The sequence below is a fragment of the Carassius carassius genome, chromosome 44 (genome assembly GCF_963082965.1).
Source record: "Carassius carassius chromosome 44, fCarCar2.1, whole genome shotgun sequence".
Taxonomy (NCBI): Eukaryota; Metazoa; Chordata; class Actinopteri; order Cypriniformes; family Cyprinidae; genus Carassius; species Carassius carassius.
In genome coordinates, this window is record NC_081798.1 from 7217676 (window position 1) to 7242120 (window position 24445).

The 24445-nt window shown below is 37.6% G+C and overlaps 1 protein-coding gene across 3 annotated transcripts in view; it reads left to right on the top strand.

Annotated features, from left to right (window-relative positions):
• LOC132126796 (cadherin-4-like) overlaps positions 1–24445 on the top strand; it is a 261279-nt gene that overhangs the window by 206732 nt on the left and 30102 nt on the right. For all 3 annotated transcript variants that reach the window (XM_059538304.1, XM_059538305.1, XM_059538303.1), the window contains 3 exons: positions 5086–5241; positions 12948–13092; positions 19625–19797. In XM_059538304.1, coding sequence (XP_059394287.1) covers positions 5086–5241; positions 12948–13092; positions 19625–19797 — 474 coding nt within the window. The remainder of the gene's footprint in view (positions 1–5085; positions 5242–12947; positions 13093–19624; positions 19798–24445) is intronic.

Genomic DNA, 24445 nt, shown 5'->3' on the forward strand with positions numbered 1-24445 from the left:
GCAAATCCATGAAATTTCAATATCAATACATAACTAGCTAAAACATCTACAACCCGATGTTTCATTCTCCAAATCATTTAAAACTACTTTAAAAGTGTGCAACAAAATCAGTTCCTTCGGTTTCAATGTACTTTGCAAACAATTCCAGGCAGAGGGAGCAGCAAATTTAAATGTCTTTTTCCCCAACTCAGTACGTACCACTGGAACAGACAGTAAAAATATATACTGTGACCAGTCTATAGCTACAAGCATACTTTTTACAGATGTATGTACAACCCGAATTCCGGAAAAGTTGGGACGTTTTTTAAATTTTAATAAAATGAAAACTAAAAGACTTTCAAATCACATGAGCCAATATTTTATTCACAATAGAACATAGATAACATAGCAAATGTTTAAACTGAAAAAGTTTACAATTTTATGCACAAAATGAGCTCATTTCAATTTTGATTTCTGCTACAGGTCTCAAAATAGTTGGGACGGGGCATGTTTACCATGGTGTAGCATCTCCTTTTCTTTTCAAAACAGTTTGAAGACGTCTGGGCATTGAGGCTATGAGTTGCTGGAGTTTTGCTGTTGGAATTTGGTCCCATTCTTGCCTTATATAGATTTCCAGCTGCTGAAGAGTTCGTGGTCGTCTTTGATGTATTTTTCGTTTAATGATGCGCCAAATGTTCTCTATAGGTGAAAGATCTGGACTGCAGGCAGGCCAGGTTAGCACCCGGACTCTTCTACGACGAAGCCATGCTGTTGTTATAGCTGCAGTATGTGATTTTGCATTGTCCTGCTGAAATAAACAAGGCCTTCCCTGAAATAGACGTTGTTTGGAGGGAAGCATATGTTGCTCTAAAACCTTTATATACCTTTCAGCATTCACAGAGCCTTCCAAAACATGCAAACTGCCCATACCGTATGCACTTATGCACCCCCATACCATCAGAGATGCTGGCTTTTGAACTGAACGCTGATAACATGCTGGAAGGTCTCCCTCCTCTAGCCCGGAGGACACGGCGTCCGTGATTTCCAACAAGAATGTCAAATTTGGACTCGTCTGACCATAAAACACTATTCCACTTTGAAATAGTCCATTTTAAATGAGCCTTGGCCCACAGGACACGACGGCGCTTCTGGACCATGTTCACATATGGCTTCCTTTTTGCATGATAGAGCTTTAGTTGGCATCTGCTGATGGCACGGCGGATTGTGTTTACCGACAGTGGTTTCTGAAAGTATTCCTGGGCCCATTTAGTAATGTCATTGACACAATCATGCCGATGAGTGATGCAGTGTCGTCTGAGAGCCCGAAGACCACGGGCATCCAATAAAGGTCTCCGGCCTTGTCCCTTACGCACAGAGATTTCTCCAGTTTCTCTGAATCTTTTGATGATGTTATGCACTGTAGATGATGAGATTTGCAAAGCCCTTGCAATTTGACGTTGAGGAACATTGTTTTTAAAGTTTTCCACAATTTTTTTACGCAGTCTTTCACAGATTGGAGAGCCTCTGCCCATCTTTACTTCTGAGAGACTCTGCTTCTCTAAGACAAAGCTTTTATAGCTAATCATGTTACAAACCTGATATCAATTAACTTAATTAATCACTAGATGTTCTCCCAGCTGAATCTTTTCAAAAATGCTTGCTTTTTTAGCCATTGGTTGCCCCCGTGCCAACTTTTTTGAGACCTGTAGCAGGCATTAAATTTTAAATGAGCTAATTAAGTGGATAAAAGTGTAAAATTTCTCAGTTTAAACATTTGCTACGTTATCTATGTTCTATTGTGAATAAAATTTTGGCTCATGTGATTAAAAATTCCTTTAGTTTTCATTTTATTAAAATTTAAAAAACGTCCCAACTTTTCCGGAATTCGGGTTGTACAAAGATAGGAAGGAAGTAAACCCAGGATAGATTTATGAATAAAAACATGCCAGTGTTTTTGTCTTCGGATGGACAACACAGACCAGCCAACCCGAGCATACAACACACAATGATGAGTGAGGGTTTTAAGATTTGTTATGAACCTCAGTGCACCATGATAAACAGTGTCTAAAGCATGTAAACACTGTGAAGATGCATGCATATATATAACATCAACGTAGTCCAGTACAGACATAAATGTGGCTGCAACAAGTCTCTTTTTTGCCTCAAAGGAAAGACAGGATTTGATTCTGAAGTAAAAACCAATTTCACTTTCAATCTTTTCAACCGGTTGCTGAACATGAGGGCCAAAGGAGAGAACGTCATCAATTAAAATCCCCAGATACCTATACTGAGACACAAACTCAATTTCTGAACCTTGGGATGAGTAATAGGCAGAAGATTATTATGGGGGATTTATTTTATCATATCATGAATTTTGTTTTATCAACATTTAAAACTAGTTTCAATTCAAATAAGTTAGGCTGAACAATATCAAATGCAATCTGTAACTGAGAGAGAGCCAGATTGGGTGTGGTTGCTGAACTATATATAACTGTATCATCAGCATAATAATGAAAATGTACATTTTGAACATTATGATCAATATTATTTATATATAGAGTAAATAGGAGTGGTCCAAGGACTGACCCCTGTGGCATACCTTTAGTGACATTGAGTTAACCAGAGATAAAACCTTCTGCCTGTACACATTGAGTTCTGTTTCTGTTTTTATTATATTTGATCCAATGCTCTTCCCTTAAACATTTGTACAGTTGGCAATAAACAAGAGTTACATTTTAGGTGACATTTTTGGATGCTATGATAAGTTTATCACATTTAAGAAAACAAAACTACCAGTACAACTGAATTCCTGGTCGGATCTCTAGTCCAATAGCATTTCGTTACGTAAACAGGCTAAACATGCTTCAAAAAATTTGTTATTATGGCATTTTTGATGAGAAGAACCATAGTGAGAAACATCCTCTGTCAAACCAAAGCATCAAGCAGATTGATATCCAGATGTTTAATGTCCCATGGTTCTGCAACATGTTTCTTGCTTCAGTGCAAGAGAGAGGGAAAACAGAAGAGGGAAACGCCTCGCATTGAGCCATGCCATGGTTAATGATGCCAGATAAAAAAACGGGAGACAAAAAAGAGATAGATGGGGAAGAATGAGAGAGAATTGTGTATGCATCTGTTCTTTACATTAAACAGAGTTTGGAAGGACAATATGAAGACAAGGATTTCATACATGCCAATGATCCAGCTTCAATTAAAAGTAGGCCAGAAATGTCACTTTTCTTCTCATTAAGTCGTTCAATGAAAGTATATACGGTGTTCTTTAATTTCTGAAGCATGTAATTTCTTTGACAAAGCAGTGTAATTGAAATTGCAAAAAATAATGCCTGTCTTTAGAATTCTCCCATTTATCATGGCCCTATACGCACATTTCACTGGATGCGGTTTTATAAGCACAACAGTGTTTTCAGAGAAATCTGTCAAGTAGTGATTTCTTTTAGTAGTGTACTCATGTCCGCTCTTTGTGTATAGCTCTCTCTGCCCATAAAGGTTTAGAATGAAACTTTAACACAGAAAAACACACACATTAACTTTGATAAACAAGTCTATGTTGCTTTATCAATCTGTTTTTTTTATTTTTTATTCTCAGGCATTTTGAGACAAGTTTGTATGACAGGCAGCTGAGAGAAAGTGTCTACTAAAGCATTATCATTGTGATCGATGGCTCAGTTCACTTGGCATCCAACTATCAAGTATCAAAGCCTGATGCTGAATACTATTTACTGTTTGGGAAGCAACACTGGCTTGACTTTGATTAATAAGCAAGCATTTGACATGTCACTGCCACATTTTCCATTGTACATTTTTTAATTTCCTGATGCTACTGAAGCTTAAAGATTGGATCGGTTGTGCAGTGCAATGTTGTTGTATTGAGAAAAAGCACAGAAATACAAGCAGTGTCTCTATTTATGCAAACTTTTAGAAAAATGTAAACTAAGCACCAGTGGGCTTGTGACAGAATGTTTTCAGAAATCATATAGACAGTTATTGTATGCGTATGGAAATGATTTGACATTTGTCATGAAAGTGTGTGGATGATGTCTACTCAAGGCATTTGGTCTATTCTAGTCTGTACAATTGATCATACAGTTATACTCAACCATGTTTGTTTGTTTTTTCTAAATAGTTTATTGTGATATTATGATATTAATATAATTTAATGCTTTAATCTTGTTCTATTTTGTACAATAAATAATGTTGGTAGCCAGTGTAAAATCTTGGTAACAATTTTTTATAACTTTCATTAAAAAATCATTAAAATGTTATCTGATACTTAACTGATAATTAGATAATATATATTCACATGGCTAGAAATATGAGATAATGTTTGCTAATGTACTTATTAATTATTATCTAATGATTAACAGATATTTATTTCATTCAAATTCATATGATCATGCACTTTTTAAAAATGTGATTTGAACAAATATTACAAGCTTATTTGTTAATGTACTTTTGAATGCTAACAAATGTCATTAAACTTCAGTTCATATACTGTGTTACCTAATCCTCATTTGTACACTTGTAATGTAATGTTGTGTTGAAAAAAAAATGGTTAATTAGTCTTTTTAAGCACTTCAAAGACTACATGTTAACATATTATTAATTAACTCAATCACGGTCTGTAAAGGTAATGTGTTTGGACTTTGTTTGTTTTGTAGACTTCTAATATTTACACATCTTAACAAATCATTTATTTTATTTATTTATTTATTTATTTATCATGTTTTTACAGTACCCAATCTAAAGTGGAAACTATTCATCATTTGAATAGTTCACTATTTATCATCAATAAACGTTTACTAATCATTAGTACTTTTGTTATTATCAGTCTTCTCAATGGCAAAAAGTGAATGATCATATTAATTGAAAGTTTAACAATATTTTTAAGCAATTTAATTTACATGATCTGTTAATCATTAGGTAATGTTTAATATGTTTATTAGTAAACATTAACAAGCACATTATCTCATGTTTCTAGCCATGTGAATATATGATATGGTAAGCATTATATGATGTTGTTAATGATTTATTCAATTAAAGTTCTACCCATCAAGGTTTCTTACTCATTGTGTCAATTTATTTTAGATTCGATCGGACCAGGACAAAGAGATTGAGATCCGGTACAGTATAACAGGAGCCGGAGCAGACCAGCCTCCCAATGACGTCTACGTCATTGATCCTGTGACAGGGAAAATGTCTGTCACTAAACCTTTGGACAGAGAGGAGAGAGCCTCCTACCACGTAAGTGCACCTCTTTCCAGAGTTGGCTCGAGAAGATCATTTTTGCCATATTCAGATGCTATTTAAAGTGGAACTGGCCTCAACCCATTTAAGAAACATGCTCCAGTTTGCAAGAGTTTATGGCCTTTTACCAGTTGGAATAAAACTAGAACTGAACTGTGTTTTATATATATATATATATATGCAGTGATCCTAAAAAGTGTTTGGTTACTTAAGCCACTTTTAAAAATGTAAGAATGACTTTAAATTATAGAACGAAATAACAAATTTTTATTTTTTTTTGAGTTGAACATGTTTTTGTCGTATCTGTGAACATTTATAAGTGTGTGTGTGCGTTATGTCATACAGGTGGCTGAATTTCATTGAATCACAAAATATTAAAACCTATGCAAAAAAAATAAAAAATAATAATAAATTCTGAGAATTTTTTGTGCATGTACAGTATGAAGTCAGTTCCTTTAAAGGAACACTCAGTTCACAGTTGTCCAAACAAAATTGGTGTTCCTTAAATTAGTACAATCAGAAAGTGTCCAAATACCTTTTGCCTTCATTTTGAACTATATATTTTATAATATTTGGAAACCTAACAAATGTCAATTTGTGAAAAGTTTTGATTTAAAAGTGTGCTTGCGCTATATAGATGATAAAAATAAATAACTTTCGTTTTGACACTTCATGCAATGCAAATACATTTTGGCTTAAGTGTTTTAAATTAATATATAAACTCCTGTTTTTAATAAATATTAATATCTCTTTATCTGGCTGTTCAGGGTAACTTCTAACAAAGGCCTACAAACTTCGAGATCTGGCTTGATTGCAAACCTGATTGAAAACAAGAGCAGTCGCCTTGTTACCTTTTTTAGATATCAAAGACAAAGCTGCAGACTTAGTAAACCTGCTTGTTGAGCAAAGTTTGCGGAAATCTTAAGATTCATACTTTACTGTGCAATTAAGTCTATTCAAACTGCTTTCAATGCATTAAAAACAAAAAGTTTCGGACCTGCCGGCTGGCATTGCTTGTGCTTTATTTTGTTTTTGTTCCAGTATTCTGTTTATGTGGCTCTTTTCCTTATGAATAATGTGAAGATGAAAAGCTAGAGACAAAGAAAAGAATCGCTTTGACACGTCAGGGTTTTTTTTTTCAGTTAGTCAAACTGTCAATTAGACAAAGGTTCAGTAGCAATGTGCAGATGAGAGAGGGAGAGAAAGGGAAGGAAATAGTCTGGAAAAAAAGTGTTGAATCGTCACAAGTGATGAGTATGCAACTCCCAATGCTTTAACTCAACTGGGGAATCAAATCAAACAGCGACCCTGCCCCCTTATGTTTCTGCCTGTCACCCCACCTCTGTCACAAGCGGGCTGCCAGCGAGCCACATCTTCCCCAGACTGTCATTCACTGAGGCGCTCCTAACACAACACACTGCTTTTGATTCTCACGGTTGCTCCTTACAATTAGAACTGCCACTTTATCTCTTTAGCTCTTTCACAGGAAGTGTCAATAGACCTTTAGTATATATTTAGATTGGCTATAAAATGAGGTCTTCTCTGTTTGCAGCTCCTACTTTTGACTTATGGCTGTTTTTCTCTCTCACTCAGTCTCTTTTCTCTTAACTCTTTGGTCCATTGAGCAGTAGATGATGTGGCACTGTGTGTCTACCTATCAGTCTAAATTATGGCTAGGCTTGTCTCACCAGATGTGTGTGTTTGTGTGTAAGTGTGAGTCTGCATATCTGAATAAGTCAGCACCCATGGTGGTTAAGTTAGCTCGATGTGTGTATGTGTGCGCATAGATTTTCTAAATATAGTGAGCTGCCTATGGAGGCATTGTACTATGGGCTGTCCCAAAAGGTAGGTAACTTAATTATGCTGTCGCTTAAGATACGTCATTCAGGTCTGAATCAAAGGTGACACTACATAAATCCTCTGTGGAGAATGCAATCCCAGAATGCATTGCAACAAGCTTAGATTTATATATATATATATATATATATATAGTCAAGTTTTGAAAGTAACTAATTACATTACTTAGTTAATTTTTATGAAAAGTAATGCATTACATTACTTTTGCGTTACCTTCGCATTAGTTTTTAAATATGAGCAGGGCTTAATTTTTCTGAATATAAGAAGTTCTATTTATAGCAAATGTAAAAGCTCTTTAACACCAAAAAGTGTAATAAACCTCAGGCTGAAGGAAAAGCTAATTCACGTCTGTACAGTAGAACACAGGAGAGTAAGGTTCAACACTCTTACACAGCAATTACAAAAAATATAAAACAAAAAACAATGAAGCACGATTGTTAGTTTATCTAAAGTCATTTTTGCTTATTAGTATGATTGAACTGGCTCAACAAAGGTCAGCAGCAAAGACATTAGTTAATAAAATGGGATTAGATACATTTATGTTATTTAACTTATTAAATTATTGCAGGTTTTCGTCATATTCTGAGTTTGCATTTCACTGTTATAATTCATTTTGATGAATACTAAATCTGTTATTGCTTGTAATGCGTTACCCCCAACACTGTATATATATACAGTACAGACCAAAAGTTTGGACACACCTTCTCATTCAAAGAGTTTTCTTTATTTTCATGACTATGAAAATTGTAGATTCACACTGAAGGCATCAAAACTATGAATTAACACATGTGGAATTATATATGGAATTATATACATAACAAAAAAGTGTGAAACAACTGAAAATATGTCATATTCTAGGTTCTTCAAAGTAGCCACCTTTTGCTTTGATTACTGCTTTGCACACTCTTGGCATTCTCTTGATGAGCTTCAAGAGGTAGTCACCTGAAATGGTCTTCCAACAGTCTTGAAGGAGTTCCCCGAGAGATGCTTAGCACTTGTTGGCCCTTTTGCCTTCTGTCTGCGGTCCAGCTCACCCCTAAACCATCTCGATTGGGTTCAGGTCTGGTGACTGTGGAGGCCAGGTCATCTGGCGCAGCACCCCATCACTCTCCTTCTTGGTCAAATAGCCCTTGATGCCTTCAGTGTGACTCTACAATTTTCATAGTCATGAAAATAAAGAAAACTCTTTGAATGAGAAGGTGTGTCCAAACCTTTGGTCTGTACTGTATAAATATATATATGTATATATATATATATATATATATATATATATATATATATATATATATATATATATATATATATATATATATATATATATATAAATTCTAATTTAATGTATGCTACCAGTCAAAAACTATGCAGTCTTCAGTGTCACATGATCCTTCAGATATCATTCTATGCTGATTTAGTGTTCAATTATTATGAATTATTATTGGTGCTCAATTATTAATCATGGTTATTATTATCAATGTTGAAAACATTTTGTCAGCTTTTTTGATGAATATAAACTTCAAAAGAACAGTTTACTTAATCTTTAGATCATTATAAATTAATTATTGGCAGTTTTGATTAATTGAATGTATCTTTCATTAATAAAAAATACACTTTTTAATGGTAATGTATCATGGTTTCCACAAATATATAATATAGAATAATATATTAATAAAAAAAACAGTTATTTTAAATTGTAATAATTTTTCACATTATCACAGTCATCAAATAAATGCAACTTTGGTGTTTTTAAGAAACTTCTTTCTTACACATTTAAAAATAATAATAAATTCAAAACATTTTACTGATAGTGTGTCTGTATTTGTTTATGTTGTTGTTGTTATTATTATTATTAATTATGCATAATTTATAATTACATATGTTAATACGTATAATTAGTTAAACATTTATGATTATCTAAAATATGCTGTTTGTTCTGTTTGCTCTTGATTGATTGTTTGATTGTTTGTTTGTTTGATTGATTGATTGATTGATTGATTGATTGATTGATTGATTGATTGATTGATTGATTGATTGATTTGTGTATGTTTTGTATTTGTATCGTTTTTTTTTTTTTACATAAAAAATAAGAAAAATGTAGGAAGTGAGACAACTCCGTAGATTTCAATAGTTAAAAGAGCTCATGTGTATCATTCTGTGTATGTGTGTAAGTGCATGTTTACAGTGAGATAGACACTGTCTGCAGTTAGTGAGTCAGGACGATAGGCGTTTGAACACTGATAAGGTTAAGTGGCCCCTCTGGTCTGGTGCAGTGGTTAGCTTTTGCAGCCCCTCTGTTACTCACCATAGTATGAATATCCATATGACTCCTCATATCTGATATCTGCTCACATTTGCACTCTTAACTCTGGATCTTCTAGATGTCCCAGTTTTACACTCAAGGCTTTTGATGTAATGTATGAGGAGTTTGATTCAGTTAGAGCCTTCTTAAGTAGAATGCAGTGCTTTTTTATCAGCACATCACAATTGGTGTTTTCAATGCTGCAATTGAACGCAGTCATGAATTTATTACAAGGACAATCCCCCTGGAGCAACCTGAGTTTAACAATGGTGATGGCTCATATTTAACAACAGTTGTGTTTAACAATGGCGATGAATCCCTCATCACAGGAACCAAACCAGCAACTGGCTATTTAAAGTTGAGCTTTAAGTCTAAATGAAATTAAAATTAACTAGATTTAATTTCATAATACACATTTGTGGTCTTTATATTTAATGTCATTTTAAAGATATTTTTTTTGTTTGTTTATTTTAAACAATGTATGTTTCCATTTTAAAGGTATTAACATTTTGGTCACACTTTATTTTAAGATCCAATTTTCACTATTAACAAAACTGCAATCATTTTTGCTTCAATAAACTCCTAATTTGCAGCTTATTAATAGTTAGAAAGTTGTTGAGTTTAGGTATTTGGTAGGACTAGGGATGTAGAATATGGTCACACACAATAATACTGACTAATAAATAGCTAATATGTTAATAATAGACATGCTAATAAGCAACTAGTGAGAACTGGTCCTTATACCAAAAGTGTTACCAATTTTATAAAGTCTATTGTGCTCACCAAGCCTGCATTTATATAATCAAGAAAAACGGTACTATTGTGAAATATCATTCCACTGTTTTCTATTTTAATACAATTTAAAATGTAATTTATTCCTGTTATGTCAAAGATGAATTAGTCTTGAAATAGATTTTTTTTTTTTTTACTCTATACTGTCACAAAAAGTTGCCAGAGGTTGGTTTTCTTTCTTTGTATGTGTTGGCTTTGTTGCCTTTAATTGACACGGTTGTGAAAAAGTGGCAGGAATGTGCAGGATCAGATCTCCAACAATTCAGACTCTTTAAACATTATGGAAGTATAATAGATTGTAAATGCAGTTTCATGTTGACATAAACCACTGCAGCTCTTGGATTTTTGATGAGCTTGGAATTTAGATTTGTGTTTGTTAAACCTACACAACAAAAATATGACTGCATTGTGAATACATTCACTTTTAAGTCCTTCTCAAGGTTTCTCCATGATTGGCCCAGAACTGTTAAAACCTGTAAATCACAAACTGAGGCATCTCATTAAAACAAGAACAGTTGTGTTCACTCACAGTATTGATTGTGTTTTGTTTAAAAGTGAGTCTAATGACTGCTTTGAAAAAATGTATGATAATGATGAAAAGGTTATGTGGCGGTACATTAGGAAAAAATGGCGAATTTGCTGCAGGCATGACACTGACCATCTAGCTCTTTCCGTGGTTTATAGTTGGGCTGTGCAAAAAATCGAATGCGATTTTCATGCACATCTCATCAGTAAAGACGCTCCTGTAATTAGAAGTATATCTCCAGCACGTGCGTTCGGATCAGGGTTGCCAGGTTTTCACAACAAATCCTGCCCAGTTGCTTCTCAAAACTAGTCCAATCGTGCTTCCAGGAGGTTCCCTGATAAAAATTGCTTCCAGGGGTTACAATATAAGTTTTTTAGCAGGGTTGCCTTGGTAAAATTCGCATTTTAGGTGCTAAATATCACGTTATATGTATTGGGGTCGCTTCGACCGACCGAAAAACAACCACAGACTTGGCAACACTGGTTGGCATTTACTACAACGAGCCGTAATTCACTGACAAACTACACAAAATCGATGTTAAAATCACAGGCGATTCTTTGTCGATTTTGAAAACTATTTTGTGTTAGTTGTCGGTAGACTATGGCTCTGTGTAGTAACTGCCGCTCCACCTGAACCAGTGTTGCCAAGTCTGCGATTGTTTTTCATGTCTGCGGTTTGAAGGAACCCCAATACAAATAACGTGATATTTAGCCCCTAAAATGCGAATTTTACCAAGGCAACCCTTCCAAAAAATGTATATTTTAACCCCGGGAAGCAATTTTTATCGGGGAACCTCCTGGAAACGCGATTGGGCTAGTTTTGGACTAGTTTTAAGAAGCAACTGGGCAGGATTTGTTGTGAAAACCTGGCAACCCTGATCTGAACGCAGGTGCTGGAGATATACTTCTAATCACAGGAGCATCTTTACTGATGAGATGCGCATGAAAATCGCATTCGATTTTTTGCACAGCCCTAGTTTATAGCTTTCCCTCATTTTGTGAGTTTCCAGTAGTTTTTCTTCACTGTCCACAAGTCTCCCACCACTAGAGTGTGTTGCAGAATTTAAAAGCTGATGACTTTGACACAGTGGCATGAAAGGAAAATAAACAAAGGGATAAAGAACTACAGTAGAGGAGGATTCTCTGTTTCTTAGCCCATCTCTCTCAGTGTCGCTCTGTCTCTGTCTAGCGTTTCGGTTCTGTCAGCTAGCATTTTAATAATGCCATTAAGCCACACATTTGCAGTCCGCATGCTCTCATGGGTCGACAGATCAAATATGCAGTGTCTCAGCCACTAACAACAGACAATCTCACACATATCTACAAGCTCACACACACACAGCCGCTTCACCAACCCAAACAGAATGCTAAGCACAGCAGCTGAGGAAACAGATTTTCCTGTTGTGCCTCTTTATTTATTTGTTTGCTTGACAGTTAGTTTTGCCCTGCACAACAAAAACCTGTCGTCTCGGGTGATATTAAATGAGAGTTTTTGGCTGCAGGTGTCGTATTACCGCAGAAATGCATATAAAATCTGGATATTCCCGTGTATATCGTATAGAGCAATGCAACCCTCTTATTTGGGATGTAATTCCGGGGAGGGATTTTAGGATAATAGTTTTATTTAGTGCGTGCGCATGTAATTCTGTAGTGAATAAATTCAAAGAAGAGAATCTGGAGTTAATCCAGCCTTAAACCTTTCCTCTATCCCTCTCTTTTTCGCTCTCAGGCTTTTTCTTGTGCTATCTCTTGCTCTTTTGTTTCTCGTTCCCCCCTCCCTTATCCCATCTCCCGTGGGAATGTTCTATCACTAAAAAAACTATTTTATTTTTAAGGGAATGTTTATCTGAATTAAAGAAAGCTTTATCTTGCCTCACACACTTTTTTGGAGATCTAACCAAAATAGCCTTTTCATTCTTTTTCTTTTTGTCTGAAGCTAAACTCCAACTTACACTCTGTTCCTCTGGAAGTCCTTTCTGAATAATAACTCATGGATTTCAGATAGAAACAACGCAATGCCTTCCCACCGGATCCCGTATCTAACATATGAAATATGAATGCAATTTCCATTTGGTGCGTCCGCTGAGCACACAGAGATCTATAAAGCCTCTGAGTTTCTTAAAGCTGATTTAATATCAGCGCTGTGCTTTCCACTGAAGCATCAGCAAAGGTGAAGTTATCTGTGAATTATGAATTGTTAATTAATGTGCCTTTATTGTCATCTCATCCACAGCTTAGAGCTCATGCAGTGGATATTAATGGGAACCAAATGGAGCCTCCTATTGATCTGTACATTTATGTCATTGACATGAATGACAACAGACCCGAGTTTAAGAACCAGGTCTACAACGGATCAGTTGCCGAAATGTCCAAACCAGGTATGTGTCCACAATAAAGATCATGCTGATGATTATGCTGTGATGATGTGTTTAGTTTATCATTTTATTTAATATGCCGTTAAAGAAAAGCATGAGGTAATCATGAATTAATGTAATGGTGATGTCATGATTAGTAATAATACTGGTGGCTATATTGGTGCTATCACAATTCTGGTGATGAAAATGACTGAAATGTGTATGACATCACTAATTTCATTATTAAGACCTTTGTGCGGAGGTATATTATACCATATTTATTATTATTTGTTAGCAATATTCTTCTATTATTATTTGTTAATTATTTTGAATTATGATGTGCAATTATACATGCAGATAGTTTTATTTATTAATTGATGTGTAGAAATTATAATAATTATTATTATGATAATTACTATTTTTAGATTGTTATTAGAATAATTCATTAAAATATATTGATATTATTTAAATTTTAATAATAGCATTTTTACTATTATTATTTTTGTTGTTTTTTTGTTTTTTTTTTACTTACACATTTTTGCATAGGTATATTATTCCATATTGTATCTATTTTATATTATATTTAATTTTATAAATAGATGCACACACATAAATACATACATACATACTTTTATTAATTAATTGGTTGCACTTTATTTTACAGTATGTGTACTTACAGTGTATTTATCTAAGAAAGTTCTGGTAATACAAGGTAACTACATGGGGTAGGGTTAGGTTTAGGGGTAGGTTCAGGGTTAGTACCTAGTTATTACATAGTTATTGTAATTACTATAATAAGTACATAGTATGTACATGGGGAACAGGACTGTAAAATAAAGTGCTACCAATTAATTTATTATTATTTTCTTATTATTTCCATATACTTCTTCCATTATTTATTATTATTTCCACATACTTCTTAATGTCACAGAGGTCACCTAAATGTATTTACACAGAATCACAATCAGAAAAAAATATATTAATAAAAAAAAAAATGATGCATGCTCAGAATGTTGAATATGGATTTAGGTGCACAGCAGTTAATAAACAAGATGTGTGCAGATTGTCATTTTTGAAGTTAGTATGCATCAGATTTTCATTGTAGTAATATAAGACAAACAAGGGAATCTTACAGTATGTTTTCCCTGGATGATTTATTGAATAGCCCATGTGAATCGGCCCTTTCTGTGAATGCTTCTCTGTGCTCTTTGAACTGGCATTCCCGTTGTGTCTAACAAACACAGGTTCACTTTGTTTCTTTATTCTCCACCTCTTCGGGGTGTAAGCCGTCAGAGTCGAGTCACTGAGCAGCCTAAGTGTAGACTGTGTCAGATTGTGTCCAACTTCTGTAATGTTACGGCTCAGAAATCTTGCCTCGGAGGACAAAACTTTACTCTTTATTTTGTTGAGCTCTCCTCACAGACAAACTTGATTCTCAAGGGAATTCATAAACAAAGAGAGAAGAAAAAAAAGAACAGCGCAATATTTTCTGTTTCCCTTCAGTAGAGCGTGGGTCTACTCCACGCCAAACAAGCTCTGTAAATTATCCATGGAAAACGGACACGATACAGGCTGTTCCATTATCCCTCTGCTGTTCATGCTGACATCCTTCATGTTTCACGTGCATTAAAAACATGAAGTTCTCATGAAGCCGAGCTAAACCCGGGTCCAGGCTCTCATGAGACCGAAGTTAATCTCATTGCTTTGTAAATGGCAATGCCAATATTAACCGCTGATCTTCCGCGATCACAAGGATTCAATCACAGCAGATGTTTTGTATATTTTAAACGTGAACGTTGAAGGAACATGTTTATCAGTTTAACTCACCAAGGGAAGCTTAGACCAAACAGATGCTCATATCAGAGTGTCTCTGAAGTATTACAGTGGATTTTCCATCAGCTTCTGCACTACAGGCCACGTTCAAAGAGGAGCATGCAGGGAAGTGTCCTTATCGCCAGCTGCAGATGTATGTGAACTTATCAGATCAATTCAACAGAGGGATCCTTCTTTAAATGATACATTACTGATTTCATTGCCAACAAAATATCTATTTGGAGGTGTAGACACATAGAGTAATTAAATTGTGTTCGTTGTTGCCTAAGCACAAGTAATCACCCAATTACTGCACATTGAGAAGACTGATCCAATTTAAGTTTAATCCAATTCAGCTGTGATTCAGACCTGCATCAAATTAAACTCTATAGTGTGAATCCAGAAATGTTTTCCCCTCATAATTGTTGATTTATTGGCTTGACTGAAAACAATACAAGAAGTAAAGTAATAATATTTTGTTCTTCCTGTCAGGGTCAATTCAGCATTTATTTTCCCTAAAAGATTTTCTGTAACTCATTTTTACTTAAAACTTCTTTATTTAAGTTCAATGTAAATTGTATCCTATTTACTTTTTTATTGCATATTTCTGGTCTTATTTTGAAAGATTAATTTCAAAATTATATGAGATCCACAGATTGTCTTTTATTACAAGACAAACATTGGTTATTCAATATTGTTTCTAAATCAGTCTTTCTAAATAAAACCAGGATCATGAAGATTTGCATACACACACACACACACACACACGTTTGTTTTTGTGAAAAGTGGGGACATCCCATAGGCGTAATGGTTTTATACTATATATATGTCACAAAAACATGCCCACACACAGCACACACACAAACACATATATATATATATATATATATATATATATATATATATATATATATATATGCAAACAGTTCTACCATTTACATTTAAATGTAATAATTTAGCAGACGTTTTTATCCAAAGCGATATACAAATGAGAACAATAAAAGCAATCAGATCAACAAGAGAATAACAACAGTATACAAGTGTCATGACAAGTCTCAGTTAGTCTAGCACAGAACACGTAGGCAGGTGTTTTATTTTATTTTATTTTTTCAAGACTTTGGTATTTACTGCACTTTGGTATACTTCTCATTATTTAGCTATAGCGGCTAATGTACCAGAAGTCTCGCCCATAGGCTTACTTCCGCGTTGAAGTAAAAGGTGGATAGATTTTGTATAAAGCTAAGTATTCTTTGAGGAGAAAGATAATATTACCAAATAAGACTAACTAACTCACTAAAAGTAATCTTTATAAATAGTTTCTTTTGGGGAATTATCCAGCAACAGTCTATGAAGCAGTTAAGGCAGCTTTACAGTTCTCACATTCTTAAAGAAGTGTCTCAAAATGTTCTTATACTTTCCACAATAAGTAATCCTAATTTTCACTTTTTTCCCTGTATAAAAATTGCATGCCAAAAATTCAGCTGCACCACCAAATGGCAGTGTTAAGAAACAGAACTGCTGTATCCAATTATCTTTTAAAACAATCGTTTCTCTTCTCTCTTTTTTCCTGCCATCTTCAAACTATTCTCTGTTGTTTTGCATTTTACTGGCCTCACATTTCAACACTGATCCTGCCTCGTTTTTTAGTCAGATGTATCCTTGTTTACTTGGCTTTCTGTTCTTTTGCAAGGGGATATTTTTGCTGTTTGTGGCAGAGAAAAACAAGCCACAGCATAAGAGCGGCACGCTCTGTTTTCACAGTGGAAATTTGCTAACAGTGGACGATAGGACGCTACTCAACACTCAGCCTCAGACAGCTGACCATGGGGGTTAATTAGGCCCTGACGTCCATGCACGGGAGAGGAGAAGAGAGGGGAAAAGAGAGCGCTGAGAGGAGAGAGGAATGTTTCAATCAGTTTAATGGACTTAAAGTAGGCGTCTGCCTCTGGCTCTTTTTTGCAGGAAAAGTCATTTGCCTCTTCATAGTCCTCAAAGGACTCCATATGGCTATGGCCCTGACAAAACAGATTTGCTTTGAAAGCCTCACCGTGAGGGTGGTGTGAGACAGTGCTGAGTGTAATCTGCAGTGGAAAACGGAGTGATAACAGCTTGGAGGACTAGTTTAGTCTGGCTAGCAGCTTGTCTCAAATGGACAGCCAAGTATAGAGAGCTTTTATGTCGTATTTTCAATGTAAGCACTTTGGGATCTAGCCATAGCGCAAGCAATTGAAAATTGGGACTAAGTGGCAGCAAGATGGATTTTGCTTGTTCCAGTCTGTCTTCAAACGGCGGGTGATTCGAAAGGAGACAACGTTTTCAAGCGTGCCGGCACTGCAAGGGTCGGTTTCCATTCTCAGGCTGGTTATGTTAAACTTGTTAAAACTAATGACTCCCCAATTTCTTATATACCTGTGAAAGAGAGAGTCTCCCGACCAGCACGTGTCTAATGAAAGGAGGAATTTTGAGCTTCAGTGGTTTAAGTCGAAAAGCAATTACAGCATTGAATTAGTTTTCAAATTAAAAAGCAATTGAAAAGGCCTAGGGGTTAACTGTTTCCTGCACGGTCATCTCTCTCACTTTTACACATAAAGAGCATTTAATCCCGTTACAGAATGGCACTCATTGAAAATTGAAGGCGACAGAGTTGACATGCAACTCTTTTGTCTTCTTCATCCCTACACATGTGCTTGCTCACTCTCTGGTTGTTCAAAAATTGATGTAGCCCTATCAGAAGAGGGCCTAATTGTTTTTCTTCTCCCTTCGCTCATTTCTTCCTTTTCCTTTTTCTCATGGGGCATAGTGACAGATTCTGCTCTGAAACTTAATGAACTTTGAAATAGAACTCTCAGCCTCAATTATCCCCTCGTAGGTGTGTTTTCAAGAAATGATGGCACTATCTCACAATTACAGCGAGGCCGGAGAAACCCACAAACGTGTGAGGTCTCGCGTGTGGCTGGACGTGCGGCCGCCCCCCTCGGACCCACTTTCTGGGTCGCCGTGGCCATTAATATTAAATGACAGAAGTGACAGGAACACGGGAGTGACAGAATAACATTAACACAGAATGACAGGGTGACATTTTGCCCACGTCGCAAGGAGGTTTATCCTCCGTTTCTCTATTTGGAGGCCCCTAATTGCTCACTCACATTTGAGATGGTGTGAGACAAGCTCTCAGAAATCGATAAACATGTTTTGGGGACTAAAGGCCATATGGGCCCCCACCAGCGTCATCCTGATGCCTCGTATTCACACAAACACATTTCACACGCACGCAGACCCAGTCTCAAATTGCTGTTTTTAAACACACAACTTTGAACTAATAGAGGCACGAAAATGGGCTTTTAAAGGTGGCAAACTGTTTTTGATTTTGATTTATTTTGGTTTAGCCATTTTTCCCCCTTGGCTATGACTTTGAAATGTTAAGTGTAAAAATTATTTGTCCTATCATAGTTAATCATTTAAAACTTTTATTACTCTGACTGAAATGGTTTGCATTTTAGTTATTACATAACTTAAAATATTTCAAGTATTTCAAAATTAAAACTCATTTTAACGGCACAAATTTTATTAACATACGATTAATGCAGTGTGCAATTTCTGTTTAACCCTGTTGCTTAGCCCATAGTTGGAAAAATGGAGATGCACAGTGCTGCCAACTTAGCGACTTTGTCACTAGATTCAGCAACTTAAAAAAAAAAAAAAAAAACTCCTAGCAACAATACATAATACATAACTGGACAACCCCTATTTAGTTTCTAAGACTCGCTGGTACTGCTGCATGAGTGTGAGGTTTTTGCATCTGCTCAGTTCAGTGGCTGAGAGGAGCAGCACTTGCAGTTAAAATAGCTATTATGTTGCTTTTCTAATTTCACATGCATATAAAGCCAAAATCTCAGCACAGATATGGTCTTTATCTTATGAGTATTGGATTTCATCAGACGATGGCTCAATTATAAATCAGGATGTTTGTGGATATTAACATCTTGGAAGGAAGAGTTACTGTATATGTATTCTTAATGTGGCACGTTTCAGTCACTACTTTATATTAATTAGATTGTCTTACACCAGAAACAGTAAAATATGAATGCAGTTTTATTGGGAATTTAGCTGCATCAAAATACAGTATGTAGGCACAACAAAAGTAAAAATAAATAATAAATGTACATTTTGCATGTTCATAAATGAGCTGCCCTGTCCTGCAAAAACTTTAAACAGTCTTGTGTAAGTAAATTGCTGAGTGCAAAGAAAGAGAAGTAATGGGAACCTGGTACTTAACTCTTCATGATTCATTTTTATCTAAAAATAATCCTTCAAATAATAACAAAAATGCTTATGAAAAACGAATAAACTAATTACAGAATTTTTTACATATATTCTATAAGTCATTTTCATTTTGACTTTAACAGTGCCGGCACAGCTATAGCAGGACTGGGGAATAACGAAATGACAGAAGCAGACAGACCCTCATTACCGAGCAGATTTAATATGGAGAGCAGAATCAGAAATGAAGAAGATGAGACAGCTTAGGTGCGAAAGACCCCGGGATCAGATGTGACGTTTGGACATTGCTCTGACACAGGGAGCAGCACAAAAAGTTTGAATCTCTGATCAAATAGTCACTGTTTGTGTGTGTTTGTTCTTACCGACTTGGACAAACAAGCCCAGCTGCTTTGTGACAGAAATGGAGCAATTATGCATGCATTAGTGTTTTGATTCACGCTTGTTTACCTCTCTTCCTCTGCAGGCACTTCTGTAATGCAGGTAACGGCCTTTGACGCCGACGACAGCACCACAGCAAACGGGCTGGTGCACTATCGCATCCTGAGCCAGACGCCACACATCCCCATTCCCAACATGTTTACTATTAACGGAGCCACAGGAGAGATCAGCACCATCGCTACCGGCATCGACAGAGAGGTCAGCTACGTCTCGTACATGTTAAAACAAGTGTGCTTCCAAGAAGCTGCTACTGTCTGATTTTCTTTCAAAGAACTGTTGATAAATGTGTAATGTGTTTGGAGTGTAATGGGTTTGAGTGTATGAGCATATGTGCTTGCCATTCCATGAAGAGTGTTTTTCTCAACCTCTCTCCTACGTTAGAATATAATTAGTTCTCAGCTATGGTTTGTCTGAGCATATTGGTGTGGATGGTTTCCTTTGAGCAACATTGTGAAGAGACATTCTTGCACTGTAACAAACAGCGTTTTTAGAATCAACTTAATGATCAGCCTGTCCTTTGAGCTGTCTGTGACCTTTTCAAGTTGAAGAGCAGCTATCTGCCCTCCCAGAACACCCCATCAGAACAACAGCCACAGCTTCAATGACTAGGTTGCTCAGAATACTGCAAAAATCATGGCTGAATTTGCTTGAATTCTTGAATTCTTGCTATGTTTTAGGTGAATAACACTTCTGTAATCACAAAAAGAATTGTTGAATTTATGTAATATATTAAATTAATTAACCGCATTGCTTAATAAGGTAAATAAGTAAACGTTTGAAAACAAGCAGCTTTGCCATATTACAGCAGAAATACTGGAAATATCTTGGCGTATTTTTGAATATTTTGTTCTACAACAGGGGGCCTTTGATTCAAAAATTGGAGAAGCACTAGTCTAATGTTGTTTTGAACTACATTGATTATTTAGATAAAACAGTTCCTCAGACAGGTTTGGAGGATGATGCTACCGAGAAAAAAAAAAAAAAAAACCTTTCACAATCCTCAAAAACAAAAAAAGGCACCTGATTTATTTCATGCTGAAATTAAGTATGTGCATGATTCCCAGGGTAGTGTTTACAGTATTTCTCATGCTCAGTGAAGGTGTGTGAATTGGGATTCTGCCTCTGAATCATTTCTGGGGTTTTCTAGCTTGTCTAGCAGAGATATGTACATGCTCTGGAGTCTTGTTATACTTATTATTTCCAGCCCCACCTAGAATTAATTCAGCTAATCATTGGGGTCTTCTTAGTGTCTACTTTAGAATGCAGTTGACTTCATTTTTAATACATGCATGCACTCACATACCCACACAAATGAACTCTATGGATCATGGGAACAGCTTTCCCATAACTCATCTGAGTCTCAGAGCCTGACCCTTCCCACCAGACGTGTTCCCCTCTTTAACCTCTTCATTAATCCCTCTCTCTATCGCACAACTCCTCCTTTCTTGAACACACACATGCACACACTCTCACAAACACAAGCACACACACAGTTGTGTGCTCCTCCTTAACCTCCCTCTGCTTCACTATTGAGCAGGGTCACTCAGAGGTCCATTCAATTTAGCCCAGAATGCTTAAGCGGACCTGCAGGGAAGTCTTTCAACTTCCCCTTTATCTCTCCATCCTACGTGATCCCTTGCTTTCTCACCACAGATTCCAATCCCATTCTCATTAGCATCATATTAAAATAGAAATTAAAAAAATGTCTAGTTGTAGTAACTGGAGACTCTTCTGCCTCTTCATTATTAATTATGTGACAAATAGTGCTGTTGCTCAAGTATAATTGATGATGATGAGGAGGACGCCGATTATTATCATCATCATTACGGTAGCTATTATCAGTTATACTTTAGTGCCAAAATTTGTTATTTAAATAAACATTTATTTAATAATAATAATAATAATAATAATAACTGTATTATCATAAATCACACTATAGCTTTGGATCTGTTTGTCATGTTATTAATATTTCTTTATAATAATAGCAATAATAATGATGATTTTAAACCATTGAAACCATTTGTTCTAACAAATTGTTATTTAATTACTTATTACACTTATTAAACAGTGTAAATCGCTGCTGGTGGCCTTCAAATAAGCTACTTTGTGGTCATTGCAGTGATTTTTCAGTTGCTTAGGGGGTTTTGGCACTACAGTTCTGTTAGAGCCGTCATCATTATTCCTTTGGCATCTTGTTTCACTTGGCACATAAAGTTCTCTACCCTTCATGCCACGTTAGATGACGTTAGCTGTCATCTCAGGATTTTCTATTTTTCTGTGACAAGTTATCATAAGTCTATACCTGGAGCAGTGACTCCTGCTAATCCAATGACTAAGACAGACTGGCTGACAGTCTCTACAGGAGCATGAATGTGGGTCGTGGTACCTACTGCAGGCGGGTAATCTGTCCTCCTCTCAGGGCCAGAGCACGACCCTCATTAATCTAACGCAGTGATTGCGCTCTCTTCCACCTGTGCACTCCAATTAGAACTAGGACACACTTTTGTGTTTACAAAGCCTCATCGCAAATGGAACATTTGGAAGATTTTCAACATCACATTCTCTGTCGGGCAAGATGTTGATGGATGAGACTGAAAGGAATAGTTCACCCAAAAATGAAAAGTCTGTCATAATTTACTCACCCTCGTGTTGTTCCAAACCTGTATGACTTTCTGTCTTCCATGACACACAAAAGGAGATGTTGGAGTGTGTCCAGGCTTCTGTTATCCATACAGAGATAGTGGATGGTGATTTATTCTGACAAGCTCCTAATAAGTATCTCCTTTCGTTTTTCAGGATAAGTAAATTATGACGACATGTCATTAGATCTGTGTAATATATATCTTTAAATAAACACTGCTGTTCAGAAATAAATTTTTTATTTATTTATTTTTTGGGTGGGGGGTGGCAGCACCGACAGAAGTGTTTTTTATATAGTTCTCTTACGAGAGCTCTCTCGTACTGCGTCTTAGCTAAGACGCTACGGGAAAAGTCTCTTTTCACGAAATACTGAAGCAAAAAATTATCCTTAATTTTGTATTTTTGTAAAGCGCATTTGCAGCAGTACACAGCCATAGGCGAGACGGCTTGTTCGCTCATTGGCTTGTTCTGCGGCAACTGCACAGCCTATCGAGCGCGGGCTGATGCAACATCAGACCAATAAGGGCGCTTCGCGCCCTTCTTGCCACTTCCCGCCGAAACGGGTGTGGCCCAACCTATAAAAGGAGCTCGAAAAGGCTGACTCACCTGATTTTTTCATCTCTTCAGTGAAGCTCACGCATCGCTGGATCACGGAGGAAGCAAGCGCCGTCTGAGAAAGCACATCAGCAGGACGAGCCATTCTGAAGCTGCTGGCATCGCCGCCTTCCATTGCCGTTCCTGCTGCGCTATCCGGCGCCTATATCCTTTCAATCCTGTTATATACAAGCTGTTCTTTATGTGTGTGTGTGTGTTCGCCCTGCGACACACACTCGTAAAAGAGCTCGCGTCTTTTTTAAGATGCCTTCCTGCGGCTCGTCAGAGCCCCACTCAGCGAGGGAGACCGGTACGTCATCTGTGTCTCCTGCCTGGGTGAAGATCATGCAGCGCTCGCTCGCTGACGGCGGATGCCCCCACTGCGAGCTGTTGCCATGGTGACTCTGAGGACTCGCCTGGCCTTTTTCTCTGAGCCTGCATTCTCCGCTGCGCTGAGGCGCCGTAAAAGCATCGCTTCCAGCGGATTCCGGAACCGTCTTCAGCTCAACCGAGCTCGCCGGTTCGCCCTGCTTCACCGCCCCCCCCCTGCATCGCTTCCCGGTGGGCAGCGCCCGCTGTTTGCCGGCGCGTCGTCCGAGGAAGTCGATCTCAGGGCCGCGTCGGGGGAAGAGGACACGCGCTCTCTGCTAGCTTCGGGCAGTGAGGGCTGGGCGAGCTCCGAGGATCTCGCGCCTTCTGCTCAGAAGCCCAGCAGACGAGCTGACATCGAGAAGGAGCCGGGGCGAATGATCGTGTTGGCCGCGATGAGTCTCGTCTTTGCACCAGCGCCCCCCCCTCTCGTTCCCGGCTGGATGGTATTTCCCTTTCGGATGAGCGTACTTCTCAAAGCCCGCCTCATTTCTTCCTGAGCTTCACGAAGAGGTGGCGAAGGCTTGGAACGCTCCATATTCAGCACGAACTCGTTCGTCTGTCTCACTAGCATTCTCCACACTGATGATGCTAAAAACAGGAACTACCACTCACTTCCGCCGGTGGAACAGGCGATAGCGACGCACCTTTGTCCGCCCTCTGCTGGACGGCGGCAAAAGCGGTGTTGCCATCTAAAGCCTCCTGTGTGACGCTGCGTCGGCGCTACTAACGATGGCTGCTTCATCGAAGCGCAGGTGTACGAGTTCCGCTGTGGCCGAGCTCTCACCCAAGCGCGCCGCTGTTTCAGTTCCAGGAATTGTGACTGTCTCAGCGTTTTCTGCAATGCGCAAGCCTGCACAGTTGCCCGCTTGCCTGCACACAAAAGCCGTTATCACAACAGCTTCAGCAACGCAGCTCGAGACCCCCGTTCTCGCTCTACTGGCCGTCGCCCCGCGCCGCGGGGACCGCGGCAGAGGATTACGGTGAGGCCGGGAGCCCCGAAGCCATCCTGGGAAAGCCATCTACGCATGCTGCATGACGCTGCGTCGGCACTACTCACGATGGCTGCTTCATCGAAGCGCCAGTGTACGAGTTCCGCTGCGGCCGGGCTCTCACCTAAGCGCGCCGCTGTTTCAGTTTCCAGAGATTGTGACTATTTCAGCGTTGTTTGCAATGCGCAAGCCTGTACGGTTGCCCGCTTGCCTGCACACGAAAACCGTTATCACGGCTACCCAGATATTTC